General features: G+C 42.1%; 1 protein-coding gene across 1 annotated transcript; it reads left to right on the forward strand.

Annotated features, from left to right (window-relative positions):
• Positions 1-3153: 3153 nt before the first annotated feature.
• On the forward strand, positions 3154-18800 carry prtfdc1a (phosphoribosyl transferase domain containing 1a). Its single transcript, XM_060869510.1, has 9 exons — positions 3154-3220; positions 4844-4950; positions 5084-5267; positions 5517-5582; positions 12965-12982; positions 14766-14848; positions 15354-15400; positions 17362-17438; positions 18492-18800. Exons 1-9 carry the CDS (start codon positions 3188-3190, stop codon positions 18537-18539), a joined length of 663 nt encoding a protein of 220 aa, XP_060725493.1. The 5' UTR covers positions 3154-3187; the 3' UTR covers positions 18540-18800.
• Positions 18801-20865: the final 2065 nt, after the last annotated feature.

Below are 20865 nucleotides of genomic sequence, written 5' to 3' on the forward strand. Positions count from 1 at the left end.
CTATTATTCATGATATTTTGGAATCTATGCACGGGGCAAAATATTTCAGCACACTGGATTTAAAATCTGGGTACTGGCAGGTACAAATGGACAAGGATAGCCATGAGAAGACTGCCTTCATCACTCCGTTGGGCATGTACCATTTTTTGACCATGCCGTTTGGTCTAAAAAATGCAGGGGCTACATTTCAACGTCTCATGGAAAGGGTCCTTGGTGAGCTAAGGGGGACTATCTGTTTCGTATATATTGATGATATTATTGTATACTCACCTTCTCAACAGAAGCACCTTCAAGACCTGGAAGCTGTTTTTTCCAGACTCCACCAAGCCAGCTTGACCCTGAATTTGAAGAAATGCCATTTCCTAAAGAATGAATTGAAGTTCCTGGGCCATGTTGTTTCAGGAAAAGGGGTGGAGGTAGACCCAGAAAAGACAAGTGCTATCACCAACTACCCTGTTCCTCATGACATTCAGTCACTACAGAGGTTCGTAGGCATGGTAGGCTGGTACCACAAATTCATCCCACATTTTGCAGAGCTGGCTGCCCGTTTGTATCAGTTGCAGCGAAAAGGTGTCACGTGGGAATGGACAGAAAAATGTCAGCAGAGTATGGAGAGGCTGAAGGCAGCCCTGCAGAAAGCCTCTGTGCTGGCCCAACCAGATCTGAGCCATCCTTTTCAAGTACAAACTGATGCCAGTTCTACAGGACTTGGAGCAGTACTTTCACAAAACATTGATAATGAGGAGCGGGTGATCGCGTTTGCCTCAAGGAGCTTGAGGGGAGCAGAACTGAACTACTCAACCTCAGAGAAGGAATGTCTGGCTGTTGTGTGGGCAGTTGAAAAATGGCACCATTATTTGGAGGGTGTATCTTTTGTAGTGTACACTGACCATGCAGCACTGACATGGGCCTTTAATTCTCCAAAGACAACATCCCGACTCACTAGGTGGACTTTGAGGCTACAGCGGTTTCAGTTACAGGTTCAATATAGAAAGGGCAGAATGAATGTGGTACCAGACACCCTATCTAGATCTGTGGAAGACAACGCTGTTCTGGCTGCATATGGAGCAAAGACCTCATCAAATTACCAACTTCTCTGGCTGAGATACAAGTTGCCTAAGGACGAGATGAGCAGGTAAAGGAGTTAATGGGAAAAGTTGATGGACAAGAGGAGAAAAGTGATAGAATAAGATGGGAAATCCAGTAGGGTGTAGTCTACCGAATTATTCCAAGCGCTGATGGTGTTAAATACCAGTGCTGTTTTGGTAGTCCCAAAATCTCTTACTCCCACTTTCCTAGGCTATTTATATGACAACCCCTTAGGAGCTCATCTGGGGAAGATGAAAACTCTTCTAAAAATCTTGGAGGTGGCCTGGTGGCCAGATGTCCGAAAGGATGTGTGGCAACATGTGAAAGAGTGTGTTGTGTGTCAACAATACAAACCTTCTAATACCAAACCCCTTGGGCTTCTTCAATCAACTGAAGTGAACAAACCGGGTCACATGCTGGGCATCGATCTCATGGGGCCATTTCCAAAAAGTAAGAAGGGCAACATCTATCTCCTTGTAGTGGTTGACTATTTCACGAAGTGGGTGGAGCTATTCCCTTTAAGAGATAGATTTAAGAGATAAGACTCCACGCATCTGTCGGATTTTGAAGGATGGAATCTTCAATCGATGGGGCGTGCCCAAGTACATCCTGTCTGACAGAGGTCCACAGGTTCTTAGTCAGCTCTTGGTTGATCTGTGCAAAAACTGAGCCGTTACTCAGAAACTAACTACCAGTTATCACCCACAGACCAACCTCACCAAACGAGTCAACAAAACTCTAAAAACCATGATGGCGTCTTATGTGGGAGAAAATCACAGAGAGTGGGACAAGTGGCTATCTGAGTTCAGATTTGCACTGAATAATGCCAAACATGAAACTACAAACAAGACCCCTGCGGAACTCACTTTAGGAAGACCCCTGCAAGGTCCTTTGGTGGGACTGATCCCACAGTACCTGACCCAGAGGCAGGAGGAATACGATTGCTACATGAAGGAGGGAGCCATGAAGCAGCTCTCTGAGGAGGAAAGACAGGATATACTGAACGTGAGTCTCACAAACACACACACCTACAACCACATACAAACATGGTGTATTGTGTATTCTTTCAGGAACGGGTTGTTCCTCTGAAAAAACAGAATACATTCTGTTTTCTCCTCTCTCTCTCTCTCTCTCTCTCTCTCTCTCTCTCTCTCTCTCTCTCTGTGTGTCAGGGGCTGAAGAAGAACTGGGATGAGCTCCATCATCACTACCAAGGTCTGTCTTTGGTCATAGACACAATACCTAAGAAACACAGGAAGGAGAGACTGGAGTCAGAAATGAAGCAGCTGGAGAAAGACATCCAGCTGATGGAGAAATACAAAACTATCTACATCACTAAAACCTGATCCTGACACTTGATGGAGCAGATTAATCACACCTGTAGAAGTGGCTTCACCTGGTCACATGCTGTGTTTCTAAAAGCTGCTCTTATACAGAGAAATAAAGATTGAACTGATGCACAGCTTCTTCTTCTTCTTCTTCTTCTTCTTCTTCTCTCTCATCTCACGTTAGCATGAAGTGTCTGTAACGTTCCAGTGGAACTCAAACACACTCACATCTCATCTGTAAATGATTCTCTCTTACATAACAGCAGCTCTAACAGTGTGTGTGTGTGTGTGTGTGTGTGTGTGTGTGTGTGTGTGTGTGAGAGAGAGAGAGATGTGGTGAAGGAGTCTCCAGTATCAGCACTGTGCATCAGTCAGAGTTAAAGCTGAGACATGAAGTTCTCCACATGTTCAGGACAGAGGAGTTTACACTGCTTCATGTTTAATATATACTGGACATAAGGTTATAGTACAATAATCAAATTGTAACACACACACAGTGTTTAGAGGGAGAGGACTAGTGAAGATGCTACACTCCTCTGTGTGTCCTTTGTCTATTATACATAATTACTTGGGCATGACTGAACATACACACTTTTCCTCTGACTAACACACACACACAAAACCACATGCTCCTGCCCTGTCATACACTACCAATCATTGAATTACTCTGAGTAGGCGATCAGTGATAAGCGCTTGTCATCCTGTGGGATGTTTACAGACTGATTCCTCTCCTTTATCCTGTGTCTCACTGTACTGACGACGAACACGTGATGGAGGACAGACGAACAGAGCAGGCTGTGGTGGTAAATACTGAACTTTTAAATAATCTAGATGTCATTTACACACACCTATATGTTACACGCTTGTATTGTTTTGAGTTATTTCCTATAACAGCAGCTCTGACTCCAATTCACCTGGTTATTCATTTATTATTAATTCGCTCCATTTGTCAGCGTTTCTATAGCAACCGCTCGTTCACCGGAACGTGTTCAGGGCTGAAGTTTTCTTACTGTTTATAACGTTTACAGAAGGAGTCTCTAGTCTCTCTAGAGGTAAACTTTAGGTTTCTGAAGTCGACAATACAGAGGAGTTTACACTTCTTTCTCAGTAATGTGAGAATTATGTCCATGATTTTTATGAACAAACTCCATGAAAGAAGAAGTGCTGTGTTGTGAAATGCAGCTCGTTTAGGTGAGCGACCGGCCACCAAACCACAGGCCAGTCTGGTAACCTTTATCTAACCAGGATCAAAACTAATAGAAATTAAATGTCTTTTACAAGTGTGACCTGACCACGAGACGGAAGACACAACATTTAATGTATAAAAATAAGTAAAAATACACAGTTATATTAATGAAATATCATAGAATAAACACAAAGGGACAGCATGATAAATTATGTCCCTTCAACTGACATTGTAATGTTCGTTCTATACAGAAATAATGGATAAGAAACAAGAAGGTAACAAACCACATACTGATTTATAAATATCAAGAGAAAGAGAGAGAGACAAAGAGACAGACAGAATCATAGACATACTGACAGACAGACAGACAGACAGACACAGAGAGAGACAGACGGAATCATAGACATACAGACCGACAGCGAAAGAGACAGACAGACACAAAGAGACAGATAGAATAATAGACATACTGACAGACAGACAGAAACAGAGAGAAATAGACAGAATCATAGACATACTGACAGACAGACACAAAGAGACAGAAAGAATCATGGACATACTGACAGACACAGAGAGAGAGAGACAGAATCATAGACATACTGACAGACAGATAGACAGACAGACACAGAGAGAGACAGACAAAATCATAGACATACTGACAGACACAGAGACAGACAGACAGACAGACACAGAGAGAGACAGACAAAATCATAGACATACAGACAGACAGACAGACACAGAGACAGACAGACAGACAGACACAGAGAGAGACGGACAAAATCATAGACATACTGACAAACAAACACCACAGAGACAGACAGAATCATATACATACTGACAGACAGACACAGAGAAAGACAGAACAAAAGAGAGACAAGTAGAGAGAGAGATTCTCTTCTATTATTAATCACCTCCTTTAAGTGACAAACGATTAAAAAATAAGATTAATTAACAGACAATAAGATACAAGCTGATGTTCTGATGTCATGTTTCAGCTTCCTCACTGACCCATTCAACTCTATAGAGTTATTATTGCACCTAGTGGTCAAACATGGGAACTGCAACAAGCGTTAATGAACAGAGGTCCATAAGGAAAGGAATCACAATGTCAGGGCTCAGGAGAGGAGGAGGAGGAGGAGGAGGAGGCAGGACAGGGCAGATCATCAGAGGGTTCTAAGATTTAAAACAGAATAATTTATACATGAAAGGGTTAATAAGGGTTATTTGTGTGTTTATATGACAGATAGCAGATGATTGGCCCGGTTACGCCTTAGAGCTGTTCGCATATCCGGAGCATTACCGTGGCGATGTGGAGAGTGTGTACATCCCCCATGGCATCATCATGAACAGGTACAGCAGCATTTCTAAATGTGGAGCTACAGCTATCAGATTTAGCACCTATTATTCTCATTCTCCACTCTGATTGGTCAGATGGTGTCAGTGCAATAGTGCAGGTACACATTTTTCTTTATGTTTATTTCAGGATTGAGTGTTTAGCCAAAGATATCCTGGAGAACCTGGGTCATGATAACCTGATGGTTCTGTGTGTTCTGAAAGGAGGCTATAAGTTCTGCGCTGACCTGGTGGACGCCGTTAAAGCCCAGAGCCGGAGCTTTGATCATCCCATCACCACCCGGGTGGAGTTCATACGCCTCAAGAGCTACCTGGTGAGGGGAAAATCCCTTAAGAACCCTTAACCATGCAAAGAACCTCTGAGGAACCTAACTTTGTTCAGAAACTGTAGCGGATTTATATCTGGAATGCTGAGGTTTCACTTCCATATGACACGCATGTTAAACATTTCTAGAAGGAGTTTCCAGTGTGAGCGTTATAAATGTATGTTAATTACATGATGTGGTAGAAGAGGAGTAAAACTGATGTGTTTGTGTTTATTTGTGTGTTTGTGTTGCTGACAGAATGACCGCTCCACTGAAGACCTGCACATCATCGGCCCTGAGGATCTCTCCATGCTGACGGGAAAAGTACGATTTTATTTCTCTCTCAAAAACTCAAACCTAAAATGAACACAATCTCTCATACAACTCAAGACTGAACCTTGGGCCGATACCCGACATCAGACATCAGAGGAAACCAGTCATACATCAGATCCTGTAGTAAGCAGCAGAAAAAGCATCTGGTATCCCTGAAAGCTTCCCCAGCAGAGCAGCACTGGAACCGTTTACTTGTGTCGTATTGTAACAATGTCGGTTAGAGTTCCAAGAATTCCAAACTGGAATAGTTCCATCTTCTGGAGCCCGAGATCTAACAAAAACATGATGAGAAACCACTCAGGTCACGTTCTGGTCATGTATGGTTGAGATTAGGAACATACGGTTCTGGTTATTAATAACTTAGAATGACTTCTGACTCTTCTTTCTTTTGCATTTCTCAGGGAGTTTTTCCGGTCACTGTCGCCTCTGGGTTCTTCTTCGTTAATTATCTAAATCTGGGTTGTGTGTAAACCACATAATGCCGAAGTGAATAGTGTGACACGTACGCTTCCTCTTAGTCCGTAATGTAATGTATCATGGACATGGGCCTTCACACACTCATCTACTCACACTTAAAATGACTTACCTTCACAACAGGAATTGAGCTAGATGTTTGACAGAATGCTCCACAGTTCAGACTGACAGACCTCTGACTTCAAGTCTTTCTGGTTAGTTTTTGCTAACTTTACCTTTCTGACTAGCATACTAAGTGTTCTCATCTTTGCTCAAGCCATTTCTGTTCTCAGGAGTTTTATTTGTTGTAGGAATGTTGGTGTCATTGGTGGTCCACAATGTTCAAGGGTTCCATCCTAAGCTCAGGTTTACATGGGTTTCATCTGGGTTTTCTAGGTTCCTCCCACATCTCAGAAACATCCCATTAGAATACAGATCTTACTGGTGTGTCACCCTTTTGGCCTTAGTCACATTAAAATCACTCCCAGTTTGTAACACCAAGGTCAGGTCAAGGCCAAGGCTGAGAATCTCACCTACCTTGATGCTAAACCAGGAAGTCTGGTCAGTAAGGGGTTAGTCCAGACTAGCAGAGCTTTGGTGTGTGTTTCAGTCCTCAGTGTGATGTTTTTTACTCTCTGGATTTATACATTAATGTGTTTTACGTTCCATCTTCATCCTGATCCAGCTGCTCTGTGCCTCAATATGCAAAACATCTAATAATTTCATTTAAAAAAAAATCTTATTTCAATCAAATAACAAACAACCTGTTTGTTCACAGCACAGTAGCTTGAATAAATCTGTCTAAAGGGACATGTCTAAATCAGACCCAGTCTGTTTGCTACATAGGCTAGTTAGATCAAGGCTAACATTTGTTAGCTAGCTAGGTTCTGCAGGTTTGACTGTTCTACAGTAAATATAGAGTTCAGTTTAAGACTGCTTTCATTGTATGTATTTAACTTGTCTAACATTAGCTTGCTAATTACCAGTGCTAGCAGGTTAAAGCTAAAGTATCTAGCTAACAGTAACAAATCAAATAAATAGATTTATGGCATTAAGCAGACACCCTTATAAAGAGGGACTTACATTTGTGTCTTTTTTATACAGTACAACCTTGCAGTAAAGGGTTAAGGGCCTTGCCCAGGGGTTTAGAGGGGGCAGTTTGGTGGCCCGGGCAACAGTCCAACACCTTAACCGTTAGGCTACCACATACCAATACTGTTAGGGAGTGAGGGATTAGCATTATACATTATATACACTATAAATCGGTACTCCTGTGTCTTCTAGATGACTTTTATATCAGGAGGATTTTCAGTGCTGTATGTTTCCTTCAGTCCGACACATTTTTATGATCAAGTAGAGGTTTGTTGACTGGATTTATTCCATTTGTGCTATTACAGATTGATGTGCAGTTTACAACACAGGAGCCAACACAGGATAAAGAAAAAAACACAGTTAGAAAACAATTCTGTGGCTCTTTAGCTCTTCTGCTGCTGTACCTCTGAGCTAGAAATCTTAGATTAGATTGTCTCAGGTTTAAAAAGTGCTAGATGGAGATCTGGCTCCCTCATATATCGCATTAGCACTCATAAACATGCACCATTCACACATTTCCTTCAGCTGGACCCGATCTCGGTTGCTGCCTTCAGGGTGAAGAACAGAACGTCAGCACAAACTGAGCTCTGAGAAAACATGACCATCAGTCCTGCGCTTGCTTCAGCCTCGAGCCCACATCAAAGCGTGGCGTTACGGACAGGGCCGGTGTGTAGAACAAGTCCATCGTCATCATCCAATCTCGTATGTAAACGCAGACGGCTGGAGCGAAAACAAACAGACGAGAGGAGCCGCAAACGAACAAACTCAAACAAACCACAGAACGGCAGAACCTTTGGCGAAACCCCACAACACCCCACAACACCCCACCCACACCCCATACACCCCCCTCCCCCATCTCCGGCTCTGATCTGTTGTTTTTTAAGCCTCATACTGGGTTTAATTTGTCCTCCCATCAGCTTTGCGTAAATTCAGGGAAGCAAACAGCCCCTGAGACGCCGCTTCACAACTGAGAACCTGAACTGTTTGTGAACTTTCTTCGCTTTGTGACATTCGATTTCTATCTGATGTTATGTGGAAGTCATGTGTAGCACAGGCACAGAAAGACGCAATTACAGTTTATTACCACACACACTCACTCAATCACACATTCACACACACACATACACACACACACACACTCACACACTCACTCAATCACACATTCACTCACACACACACTCACTCAATCACACATTCACACACACACTCATACACATACACACACACATACATGCACACACACACTCACTCAATCACACATTCACACACACACACACTCGCTCAATCACACATTCTCAAACACACACACACACTCATACACACACAGACACACACTCATACACATACACACTCATACAGTACATGCACACACACACACACACACACACTCACTCAATCACACATTCACACACACACTCACTCACACACACACACACACACACACACACTCATACACACACACACACTCACTCAATCACACACTCACACACACACATTCACTCACTCACTCACACACACACATATGCACAGTGTGCTTTAACTCTCTTCATTTGAATATATTGTCTTCTGGTAAAGTAGGTTCCTGACTTTTGTATACTATCTGCTTAACTCACTTTGTTCTAGAGTAGTGTGATTTGAATTGTTATATTCTATACCATTGTTGATTTTTATAGTGTTGGTCCTTGTTGTTCTCTCAGCTGATTAATCAGGAGTAGTTTCAGTCTACCTTAAGGTGTGAATTGGGGGCAGGGCTTACCTATTTAAATTGAAGGTTCTCCGCTACAGACGCTAGCGTCTGTAGCGGTTTGTAAGTATCTCTCTCTCTCTCTCTCTCTCTCTCTCTCTCATTGTAAACTTTGTGTCTAATACTGTTTTGCTATATTCTACCATACCTTAATTCTCACTCTTGACTGCAAATATGTGCCTTAAACCCATCTCTGTACTCAATTCCTACACTCGCAGACACTCTCGTCCACAGAGCAGAGGTCACAATCCCAGTAACCTCATCTACCCTCCTCTGTTGTGTAAGTCTCAAACAGTGGTGGTAGGTGGGCTCTGGAATTGCCAGTCTGCTGTGAAAAAAGCTGATTTTATCTCTGCTTTAACTTCCCATTACTCCTTTGATTTTCTTGCGCTAACAGAGACCTGGATATCCCCACAGAACACTGCTACACCAGCTGCTTTATCCTCTGCCCATGCTTTCTCTCACTCACCACGAGAAACAGGCAGGGGTGGTGGTACAGGTTTATTGCTGTCAAAGAAATGGTGCTTTACACCTCTCCTCTTGTCTCATTTAACCATCTCCTCTTTTGAATTCCATGCCATTTCAGTTACCTCTCCAATTAACCTTGTTATCATTGTTGTTTACCGCCCTCCTGGTCCCCTAGGTGACTTCTTGGAAGAAATGGACACACTGCTTAGTGCTTTCCCTTCTGATAGCTCCCCCCTGACAGTGCTTGGTGACTTCAACCTCCCCTCTGACAAGCTACATTCTTCTTCCCTCCTGTCTCTTCTTGACTCATTCACACTCACACTCAACAGCTACATCCCCACACACAAAGGAGGCAATGTGCTGGACCTGGTTTTCACCCGTCCTTCTCCAGCTACAGACGTGACTGCTACCCCACTACACGTCTCTGATCATCACCTGGTATCCTTTACCATCACTCTCCCTACCCTACCTAAAACTACCTCTCACCCCCTCGCTCTTACCCGCCGCAACCTTTACTCTGTCTCCCCTTCTTCTGTAGCTTCTGGCACTCTTTCTTCCCTTCCTGATCCTGAGTCTTTCTCCTCACTGCCCTTGGACTCGGCCACAGATACTTTCCTCTCATCTCTTTCCTCAACTATGGACTTCCTCTGCCCTATGTCCACTAAACCCAAGAAAACTTCTTGTTCTGCTCCTTGGCTTTCAGATATGCTGCGCAACAATCGAAGAGAGCTAAGATCATCAGAGAGAAAGTGGAAGAAATCACAACTTGATGCAGATCTTGATTCTTACCGAACACTCATGGCCAAGTTCTCCTCAGATGTGACTTCTGCCAAGACTTCCTTCTACAAGGAAAAGCTTGAAGCTTCCTCACATGACCCTCGGAAATTCCACAACATCATCTCTTCTCTGCTCAACCCCCCGGCTCCACCTTCTTCATCCTCCCTGACTGCAGAAGACTTTGCTTCTTTCTACCAGGAGAAGATTGAGGAAATCTGCCGGACCTTCACTTCAGCCCCGACTGCACTTACATCTCAGAGTATGGACTCCCCTACACCTTTGTTGTCACATTTCTCAACTGTAACAGCAGAAGAGATTCTAAAACTCATCCAGTCTTGCAATCCTACCACCTGCCCATTGGATCCACTCCCTTCCACTTTGCTGCAGACCATCTCGCAAGACCTTCTGCCCTTCATTACAACTATCACCAATAGATCCATAGCATCTGGTCAGGTACCAACTACCTTCAAGAGAGCAAGGGTTATTCCCATCCTGAAGAAACCTGCTCTGGATCCATCAGACATCAGTAACTACAGACCGGTATCACTTCTCTCGTTTCTTTCAAAAATTCTTGAACGCATTGTCTTTAATCAACTGTCTGTCTATCTCTCACAGAACAACCTCCAAGACCCCAACCAGTCTGGCTTTAAAGCAGCTCATTCCACAGAGACAGCCCTTTTAGATGTCTCTGAGAAACTACATGCTGCTAGATCAGCCAATCTCTCATCCGTCCTTATCCTCCTTGACCTTTCAGCAGCGTTTGATACGGTCAACCATAAGACTCTCTTAGCCACCCTCAGGAGTCTTGGGATATGCGGATCAGCTTGGGAATGGTTCGCTTCCTACCTGGAAGGACGCTCATATCAGGTAACATGGAGGGGAGTGACATCTGCTCCACGCAGACTCTCCACTGGCGTCCCACAAGGCTCAGTACTTGGTCCTCTTCTTTTCTCCCTGTATACTCACTCTCTTGGTGAAGTTATTTCCTCACATGGGTTCTCTTACCACTGCTATGCTGATGATACACAACTTATCTTCTCTTTCCCACCCGCAGATGCCACAGCTTCTGACCGGATCTCTGCATGTCTGGCAGAAATTTCATCATGGATGACTGCTCATCAGTTAAAGCTTAATCCTAGCAAAACTGAGCTGCTCTTCATCCCAGGTGATTCATCCCCAGGTCATGATCTTGCTATATCCTTACACAACGATTTGATCTCCCCGTCAGCCACAGCTCGCAACCTTGGGGTAACCATGGACAATCAACTGTCCTTTTCCTCTCATGTTGCTAATGTGACTCGCTCATGTCGGTTTCTTCTCTACAACATTAGAAGGATTCGACCATTTCTGTCCACACAGGCTGCTCAGGTACTTGTTCAGTCTCTTGTCATTTCTAGACTGGATTACTGCAATGCACTGCTGGCAGGTCTACATATGAACGCAATCCGTCCTCTGCAAATGATCCAAAATGCAGCTGCCCGGCTTGTTTTCAACCTGCCAAAGTTCTCTCATACCACCCCGCTGCTGCGATCCCTCCACTGGCTTCCGGTAGCTGCACGCATCAGATTCAAAACACTGATGCTGGCCTACAAAGCCAAAAATGGACCAGCTCCCTCTTACCTCAAAGCCCTCATCACTCCTCGCACTGCACCCCGCACCCTCCGATCTACCAGCACTGCTCGACTGGTTCCACCATCTCTCAGGGTAAGAGGCAAGTATACTACAAGACTCTTCTCTGTACTGGCACCAAGGTGGTGGAACGAACTTCCCCTAGAGGTCCGGACAGCTGAGTCACTGGCTATTTTCAAGCGGCGGTTGAAGACCTACTTATTCAGGAAACACTTCAACTAGCACTTCTTTCATTATCTTTTGCATTTTTTAAAAAAAAAAAAAAAAAAAACACACCTTTGACACTTTCATTGTAACTTTGAACAAATGTTTTAAACTCATGGTATCTTAAGTATGTAACTTAGTGATCCAGCATTAATGTATTCAATGTTAGAGATTTAAGCACTTATGTACGTCGCTCTGGATAAGGGCGTCTGCCAAATGCTGTAAATGTAATGTAAATGTATACACACACACTCACCCACAGAGACACACAAACTCACTCAATCACAATCACACACACACACACACACACTTACACACACACAGGTTTAAATGTGTCTGAAGGTGTTTTCTTTAACAGCAGATCCGACATCCCAAACATCATGGGATGGTTTAACTAAAAGCAGGACAGTATTTAGTCTCTTTCAGACGGAACTCAGTTAAACAGATGGAACACATTAGAGTCTTTCATTTAGCTAAGGATGTTTTATCTAATGTTACATCTTGTGGCTTCTACACTGGAATATAAAAAAATGGTGAGAGGGATAGAGAAAGCGAGGAGAGATGAGTGCAAATGCATCCAATCTGATGGGGTTCCTGAAGACCACGGGCCAGGTTGAAGCCTTTAATATGAATATCTAACAGAATCATTTTCTAACACAAGGTTTGACTTGTTGACATTAAAGTCAGTTTGTAATCTATGTTTCTGGATTTCATCAGGCATGTATAATATTCCACAGACCCGAATCATAAAACAAATATTTCATCAAATATTCATTTCCTCGTTAAATGCCTCACTCTGCACACTTTACATGAAGAATACAGACAGACACACATTTGGACGCTCTCATTTTTCACTGAGTTCCAGAATAAAATTGTACTTTGTTAGAGAACATCTGAAGTGTTCAGAGGTGATCTGTTTTTACAGAATTAACACATTTTATTCATGTATGATTTTTACTTTCTAACCTTCATCACTCTTCTTCTTTCCACATGTCCTGATTGTCAGAATGTCCTGATTGTTGAAGTAAGTGACCACATCATCATCATCATCATCATCATCATCATCATCGTCATCACTGCCTTGTTTGTTTGTACTAGTGTACAGGTTAACAGGTATACTAATGTACAGGTGTACTAGTGTACAGGTGTATTTATGTACAGGTGTACAGGTGAGGTAGGGTACAGGTGTACTAGTGTACAGGTGTATTTATGTACAGGTGGACAGGTGTACAGGTGAGGTAGGGAACAGGTGTACAGGTGTAGTAGTGTACAGGTGTACTTGTGGACAGGTGTACAGGTAAGGTAGGGTACAGGTGTACTGGTGGACAGGTGTACAGGTGTACTAGTGACGTCTCTCAGCTCCCGGTTAACCTCTCGTCCGTGGAAAGTCGCAAAAAACCCGAGAGAAATACACCACAGTAAATAAAATGGAAATAATTTAATGTTCATTGGGCGGCCCGGTACTATTTAATCCATGGACCGGTACCGGTCCGCGGCCCGGGGGTTGGGGACCACTGTACTAGTGTACAGGTGTACTTGTGGACAGGTGTACAGGTAAGGTAGGGTACAGGTGTACTTGTGTACAGGTGTACTTGTGGACAGATGTACAGGTAAGGTAGGGTACAGGTGTACTTGTGTACGGGTGTACAGGTGTACTTGTGTACGGGTGTACAGGTAAGGTAGGGTTCAGGTGTCTTGTGTACAGGTGTACTTGTGTACGGGTGTACTTGTGGACAGATGTACAGGTAAGGTAGGGTACAGGTGTACTTGTGTACAGGTGTACTTGTGGACAGGTGTACAGGTGTACTTGTGTACGGGTGTACAGGTGTACTTGTGGACAGGTGTACAGGTAAGGTAGGGTTCAGGTGTACTTGTGTACAGGTGTACAAGTGTACTTGTGTACGGGTGTATTTGTGGACAGGTGTACAGGTAAGGTAGGGTACAGGTGTACTTGTGTACGGGTGTACTTGTGGACAGGTGTACAGGTAAGGTAGGGTTCAGGTGTACTTGTGTACAGGTGTACAAGTGTACTTGTGTACGGGTGTATTTGTGGACAGGTGTACAGGTAAGGTAGGGTACAGGTGTACTTGTGTACGGGTGTACTTGTGGACAGGTGTACAGGTAAGGTAGGGTTCAGGTGTACTTGTGTACAGGTGTACAAGTGTACTTGTGTACGGGTGTATTTGTGGACAGGTGTACAGGTAAGGTAGGGTACAGGTGTACTAGTGTACAGGTGTACTAGTGTACAGGTGTACTTGTATACAGGTGTACTTGTGTACAGATGTACTTGTGTACATTCTAGCAGCTCGTTATTAGAGTTTTTGGTGTACTATCATTAACCAAGGTTGCCAGGTTTAAATTAAGCTGCATTTAATATTCACAAATTCCTGAAACATGCTGAGAGTATGTGTTCATTAAAAAAACTGATTATTCTTCTTTTTCTCAGCGTCTGTGTTTCAGACTGACATTAATAGCATGATAATCCCTCTATCCATCTCCGTCTCACTCTCAGGATATATTTTATAAGCTAAATGGTTCTGTACATCACACACGCACACACACACACACACACACACACATTTCTGCCTTACTGAGTGAGCACATCAATGAAACATCAGTTTGTTTTTATATATATATATAAATGTATGTGTAGTGGCTGAGGACTTAATAAAGGTTAATATTTGTTGATCACTAGATATATCTGTGGTTTAAACACGTTATATTTCTCTCCTGTAACATCTAATCTAATGAAACAGAGTTATGTATGACCTGAGATATACTTTACTAACACCACACTCACTCTGAAGGCCATCGTGGACACGGGGAGGACCATGAAGATGCTCCTGCAACATGTGGAGAAGTTCCAGCCCAAGAGTGTCAGAGTGGCCAGGTGAGACCACAGAATCATGTCTTCATCAAATGGTTTAACTCCTTCATCGTGAGAGTTTAATGGACTCCATGGTGTAGAGAGAAACTGTTGTATCTCATGAGTCTATAATGAATGCACTCCAGAATTATTGGAAGTTAGATATTTTAATCTACATACACAGTATGAGGGATGCTGTAGTTTTCATTTTCAGTTAAATAACAATTTTAATCTAAATGCATAGTGGTAACAATAATGTTAATTTTGGAGTAAATTTGACCTTCAGTAGGGTCCATTTGATATTCTTACTGTTGTTCAGAGGTGCCAATAGTTTTGCTGTATCATTTTGAAATAAATTTTGTGTTTAATTAAGAATAAAGTTCATCATGGAAATTTTGTGTAGCGTTCTTGGCTTTTGTCTCAAAGGATGGTGTGATGTTTAGTGAGTGAAACTATTGTGCTCTTGTGTGTGTGTGTGTGTGTGCGTGCATGTGCGTGCGTGCGTGTGTGTGTGTGTGTGTTTCTTCAGCTTGCTGCTTAAGCAGATTCCTGGCGGAGCTGCAACGCTTCCAGACTGTGAGTTCTCTTAGAATCTACTGACATCCACATGATCTGTGTCTCCAAATAAACACTTTATCTTAAAAAAGAAAATAAAAACACAATGAGGTTTCAAAACACTCTCTCTCTCTCTCTCTCTCTCTCTCTCTCTCTCTCTCTCTCTCTCTCTCTCTCTCTCTCTCTCTCTCTCTCTCTCTCTCTCTCTCTCTCTCTCTCTCTCTCTCTCTCTCCCCCCCTGCCCTCTCTCTCTCGCTCTCTCTCTCTCTCCCCCTGCCCTTTCTCTCTCTCTCTCTCTCTCTCTCTCTCTCTCTCTCTCTCTCTCTCTCTCTCTCTCTCTCTCTCCCCCTGCCTGTCTCTCTCTCTCCCTACCCTCTCTCTCTCTCTCTCTCTCTCTCTCTCTCTCTCTCTCTCTCTCTCTCTCTCTCTCTCTCTCCCCCCTGCCCTTTCTCTCTCTCTCTCTCTCTCCCTCTCTCCCCCCCGCCCCCCCCTCTCTCCCCCTGCCCCCCCCTCTCTCTCTCTCCCTGCCCTCTCTCTCTCTCTCTCTCTTTCTCTCTCTCTCTCTCTGAGCTGCTTATCTCCTGTTAACATGATTATAAACATTTTTTTACTTTCTTCTCAAGTGAGTGTGGTGATAAAAACACCAATCAATGTAAATGCTGGAACGCTTTACATTTAGACACGCCCACAAATGACCATAAAAGGTAACACTCAGCTAGAGGTGAAAATGGGTACCACAGATACGCTTTCACTCTACTCATGTTATAGGGTGCCATTAATTTTGTTCTAGTTCAAAGACTAGATATTTGTCTATGTTCATGGAACAGTTATTCATATCATTAATATGACATGACTGATTCGTCCACACCTACACACACACACACACACATTCACGATTTTCAAAAATTTCTGGATTTTCATGTAATTGTTCACGTAATTGATTTCTGGTGAAATTTCCTTCCAGAGATTCCAGATGTTTTCAGATGTTCCCTAGTTTTATTCCCTAGTTTTCAGGAGTTCTTCAGGCTTCAGAGTTTCCCTTGATTTCTTCTTCACCAGCTTCCAGATATTTAGTCTCTTCTTCTTCAAACGTTCTCTAGTTTTCATAATTTCTCATGTAAACGCTCTTGTGAATAGTTTCAGGTGAGATTTCCTCAGACTGAGTGTGATTAGTGAGGCCTATTATTTCCTCCTGTTTGTCTCGTGTCTGTGTTGATGACTGAACATCTTCCTCACGTCTCACTCCACAGTGGTGTTAATATGAAGCTCATATGAAAGTAAACACTCAGGACTTTGTAGAGTTTCATCACTATTTCTGTTTTTATCTACAACACTAGAGCTGATAGTTTTATAGAAAAGTTCAGTTAGTTTTTTCTCCACACAGATGTTTGTATGTTCAGAGTAAATGTTGATATCAAACCCATTTCTGCTCTCTGAGATGCTCCGAGTGTTTGTTCATCTAAAAAGCAGCTCAGATTTCTCTTCAACACTAAAATTCTGTCTTTTTTAATTGGTTCAGGGAAAAATAAACCAACCAAAATATCAAACAAAACATAAGTGTAGATTTTTGCTTTGTTGAAGCTTCAGACTCTACAGAGAGATTTATGAAAGTCTTACTGGAACATTCCTCATTTTAAAAAACGTTTTAAATGCTAGATTTTTTTTTTAATTTATTTTAATTATTTAAAATAAATCCTATTTTAGTTTCAGTGAAAGCTGTGTTTATTTTCACAGTAAAACACACAGTAAGTTGTGTTACAGACGTCACGGGCAAATCCTCATTTCCTTCTGAAAGCAGCTCGTGTCACTTCATAACCAGGTTATTTAGGATATCTTTAACCTTTAACTTATAAATAATAAGCATGTGACCCAAAATGTCCTCCTGACTAATCACTCGTTTTCTTCTTCTTTTTAATTATGGTATTTTTTCCTTAGAAATTTATCTTTTTTGTCTTCTCTCTTTCTTCTGTCCATCTCTGCAGACATTGGGTTCATCATCCCCGATCGCTTTGTTGTTGGTTACGCTCTGGACTACAACGAATACTTCCGAGACCTGAATGTGAGTTCTCCCAGATGTTCAAAGAGAAAGTGGAGAAGGGCAGAAACGTTCGGCCCCCACACTGCTTTCCATAGTCAAATTCCCACCTCTCCAGTTTCTCCAGGCAGATTAGCAATGATGACCTCAGAGCTCTCACCTCTATCTCTGTTACACACACACAATTCTAGGTCACTGTCACTTTGTGATGTGGTTGAAGGTCTTGGCATGAGAAGATATCCAGGTGTTAGGCTCCTCCCCTGGTGCCTAGAAGGAGTGAAGTAGAATCCTAGTTTCCTTCTTCACCTACCAGATGTTCCTTAATTTTCTTATTCCAGAGTTTTCAGATGTTCTCTAATTTTCTTCTACTTTATTTTCCAAATGTTCCCTAGTGTCCAAGTTTCCAAAGGTTCTATAGATTTCTTTTTCTTTAGCTTTCAGTATTTCCCTAGTTTTCTTGTCCTGTAGCTACCAGGAGGATGTTTTTTAGTTTCCAGAGCTTCTTTAGGTTTCTTCTTCTTTAGCTTCCAGACATTCCACAGTTTTCTTGTTCTGTGAATTCCAGACTTCTCCTATTTTTCTTGTTCTGTGGCTACCAGGAAGTTCTTAGATATTTTCCTTTCCTATTTTCCAGGTGCTTTCTTGTGTTCTTTCCAGATGTTTCTCGGTTTATTTTGTTCTGTTAGTATTCCCTTGTTTTCTTCTTCCCTACCTTCCATGCATTACCCTGGCTCATTCTTCTCTGGATTTCAGTGGTTCTATAGAATTCTCCTTCTTCTCCTTCTGCTTCCAAACATTCCCTTTTCCCTTTTTTTCTTCTTTAGCTAACATTCATTCCTTCATTTTCTCTCCCCTTAGCATCCAAACATTCCCTTCTTCTGCCCCACCTCCCAGGTGTTCACTGGATTACTTCATGCAGAGGTTCATTTATGTGGCGCGTTCGCTGTTCACATCCTTATGAATCATCTGTTACCATAGAAACAACTGCATTAATATAAACCTGTGAATTGCTGCTTATAGAAAATGATTAGGAAATTTAGTGAACTGTATCTTCTTCGTCTCTTTCTCTCTCTGCAGCACATCTGTGTGATCAGTGAAACGGGGAAGCTGAAGTATAAACTGTGAGAAACAGACGTGTTTTCTGGGTTTCTTCTCGTCTCACGACACGGAAATCTCATTGTGGACGTTTGTGGAATTTTGTGTAAAAGGTCATTAACTGTGAACTAAAATTTTAGTTGAGTTAAATTTAATACTAAAATGACTCACACTGGAACTCAGAGTTAAGAGCTATTCAGAGGTTATGTGAGTTATTCATGCAGGGGGCGGAGTTTGTCTAAAACGGAGGCGTGTTTCAGTTTCGTATGATTCAGATCTTGGACTTGAGAGCTTTTGATGTACTGTAACTACATTAGGACAAAATTAAATATAGAAATGAATATTACATTCATTCTGATGTCACTTCTCTGATTCTGAGTCCAGGATTCTGTATTTTTGTTGTTTTATAATTTTTTATAATGTGTTAGTTTTTTCTGTGAAGCTTTTTATACACAATGAACACAATGATGCAGCAAATAAAAATCCCAGACGTCTAAACCTTCAAACATTTCTCTGTGATTTGTGTATATTCTTATCGTTCTGGACCTCGTAAATGTCTGATTTATTGTTGTTATTGCTGTGAGTTCTGTAGAAATGTATTGCCACAACACAAGGCTATGAGATAAAGAGATAAATACAGTCAGGGTTGATATGACCCTCAGAAACGTCTCTGAAAACATCTGGCTGTCTGCGTAAGCTCTGTGTAATAAGAAACAATCTGATTGCTTTCCTTGAAAGTAATGACCAGGGAAAATCTTTAAGATATATCACTCAGTGTAGAGCCAGAATGATGAGCTGCATGTGTGCTAATACCAAGATGTTTGTGGAATATAAACGGGATAGACTTCAGGTCTGCGTGTGGTATTAGCTTAGCAGTTAAAGATCTGTCCTACTGACCAGAGTGTTGTAATGTCTATTTCCTTGCCTGCTGGGCTTCAGATTCTTGGCCTGATGCTTCTGAGCTTGGCCAGAGCTCATGTTTGGCTGAAAGCATTCCATGACTCAGCCTGGGTGTGAAAATTGCTAAACCATCAGAACTCACCATCTGTCACAGGCTTGGGTCTGGAGAATGCTGTAGGTACGCAGTCCAAGTCTCCAGATCCATCACTGAGGCTGCTTTCACAAATAGTAGAACTGAACTGAACTACGTGCAGAAATAACATGGAGATAAGAGTCAGTGCTGCAGTGACTAGCTTTCAGACAAATCAATGCTAAAACGCTTATTCCTTAATTTGTAAGGATTTTTTGAATGTTAAAATATCTTGCATGAAAAAAGAGAATAGAACAGAATAGGATAGTCATAATTTGGACATATTTGTAATAGATGGCTTTTTTTCTAACTATTTACAAATGTAAAGAATTAATTAAATAGAAACAAACTGGATCAGTGTGTCAGGTCAGAGTCAGGGGATAGACTTGAAGGAAACAGTTTGAAACAGTTTAATGAAATTATGCTTCTATGTACATGTAGATATTCATTCATTCATTCATTCATTTTCTACCGCTTATCCGGACTACCTCGGGTCACGGGGAGCCTGTGCCTATCTCAGGTGTCATCGGGCATCAAGGCAAGATACACCCTGGACGGAGTGCCAACCCATCGCAGGGCACACACACACTCTCATTCACTCACACAATGACACACTACGGACAATTTTCCAGAGATGCCAATCAACCTACCATGCATGTCTTTGGACCGGGGGAGGAAACCGGAGTACCCGGAGGAAACCCCCGAGGCACGGGGAGAACATGCAAACTCCACACACACAAGGTGGAGGTGGGAATCGAACCCCCAACCCTGGAGGTGTGAGGCGAACGTGCTACATGTAGATATAAAGAATAGAATTTAATACCAAGGACAAAGCAGTGTGCAGATCCAACAATCAACAGGGGGTTAGTGATTGTTTGCTGGGAACAACTGTGGTTAGTGATTCACTATTGGGAACATTAGTGATTAGTCATTAAGATTCAATTCAGTTCATTTGTGTAGTGCTTTTAATTCCTATTGTCTCAAAGCAACTTTACAGTACAGAAGTACAGAAACAGAAAAAAATGAGACTAATAATACAAATAAGAATGAAAATAAATAAATAAATGCATTTAAAGTTTAACATGAATATAGAAATTTTAATTCAAAATTTAAAATATTATATATCTCTAACATCTATCGCCGGATCCATTGCGATGAGTGACTAGCCATTAGGAATTATTGTTATTAGTGATTGGCTTTTAGCATCAGTGGTGATTAGTGATGGTCACTGTGACTGGATTATTCCTGATGTAAGTTTTAATGTATGTTTACAATAAATATGTTTCCTTTCTGGAGGTCATTTTAAATGTGAATCACTTGTCAGGA

This window comes from Tachysurus vachellii, chromosome 5, assembly GCF_030014155.1.
Source record: "Tachysurus vachellii isolate PV-2020 chromosome 5, HZAU_Pvac_v1, whole genome shotgun sequence".
In the NCBI taxonomy this organism is placed as follows: domain Eukaryota; kingdom Metazoa; phylum Chordata; class Actinopteri; order Siluriformes; family Bagridae; genus Tachysurus; species Tachysurus vachellii.

Bases quoted from the DNA above. Each gene is read 5' to 3' on its own strand.
- prtfdc1a (XM_060869510.1), top strand. From the start codon at position 3,188: ATGGAGGACAGACGAACAGAGCAGGCTGTGGTG. The intron at 14,849-15,353 runs GTGAGACCACAG...GTGTTTCTTCAG, and splicing joins AAGAGTGTCAGAGTGGCCAG to CTTGCTGCTTAAGCAGATTC. The intron at 15,401-17,361 runs GTGAGTTCTCTT...CCATCTCTGCAG, and splicing joins AGCTGCAACGCTTCCAGACT to ACATTGGGTTCATCATCCCC.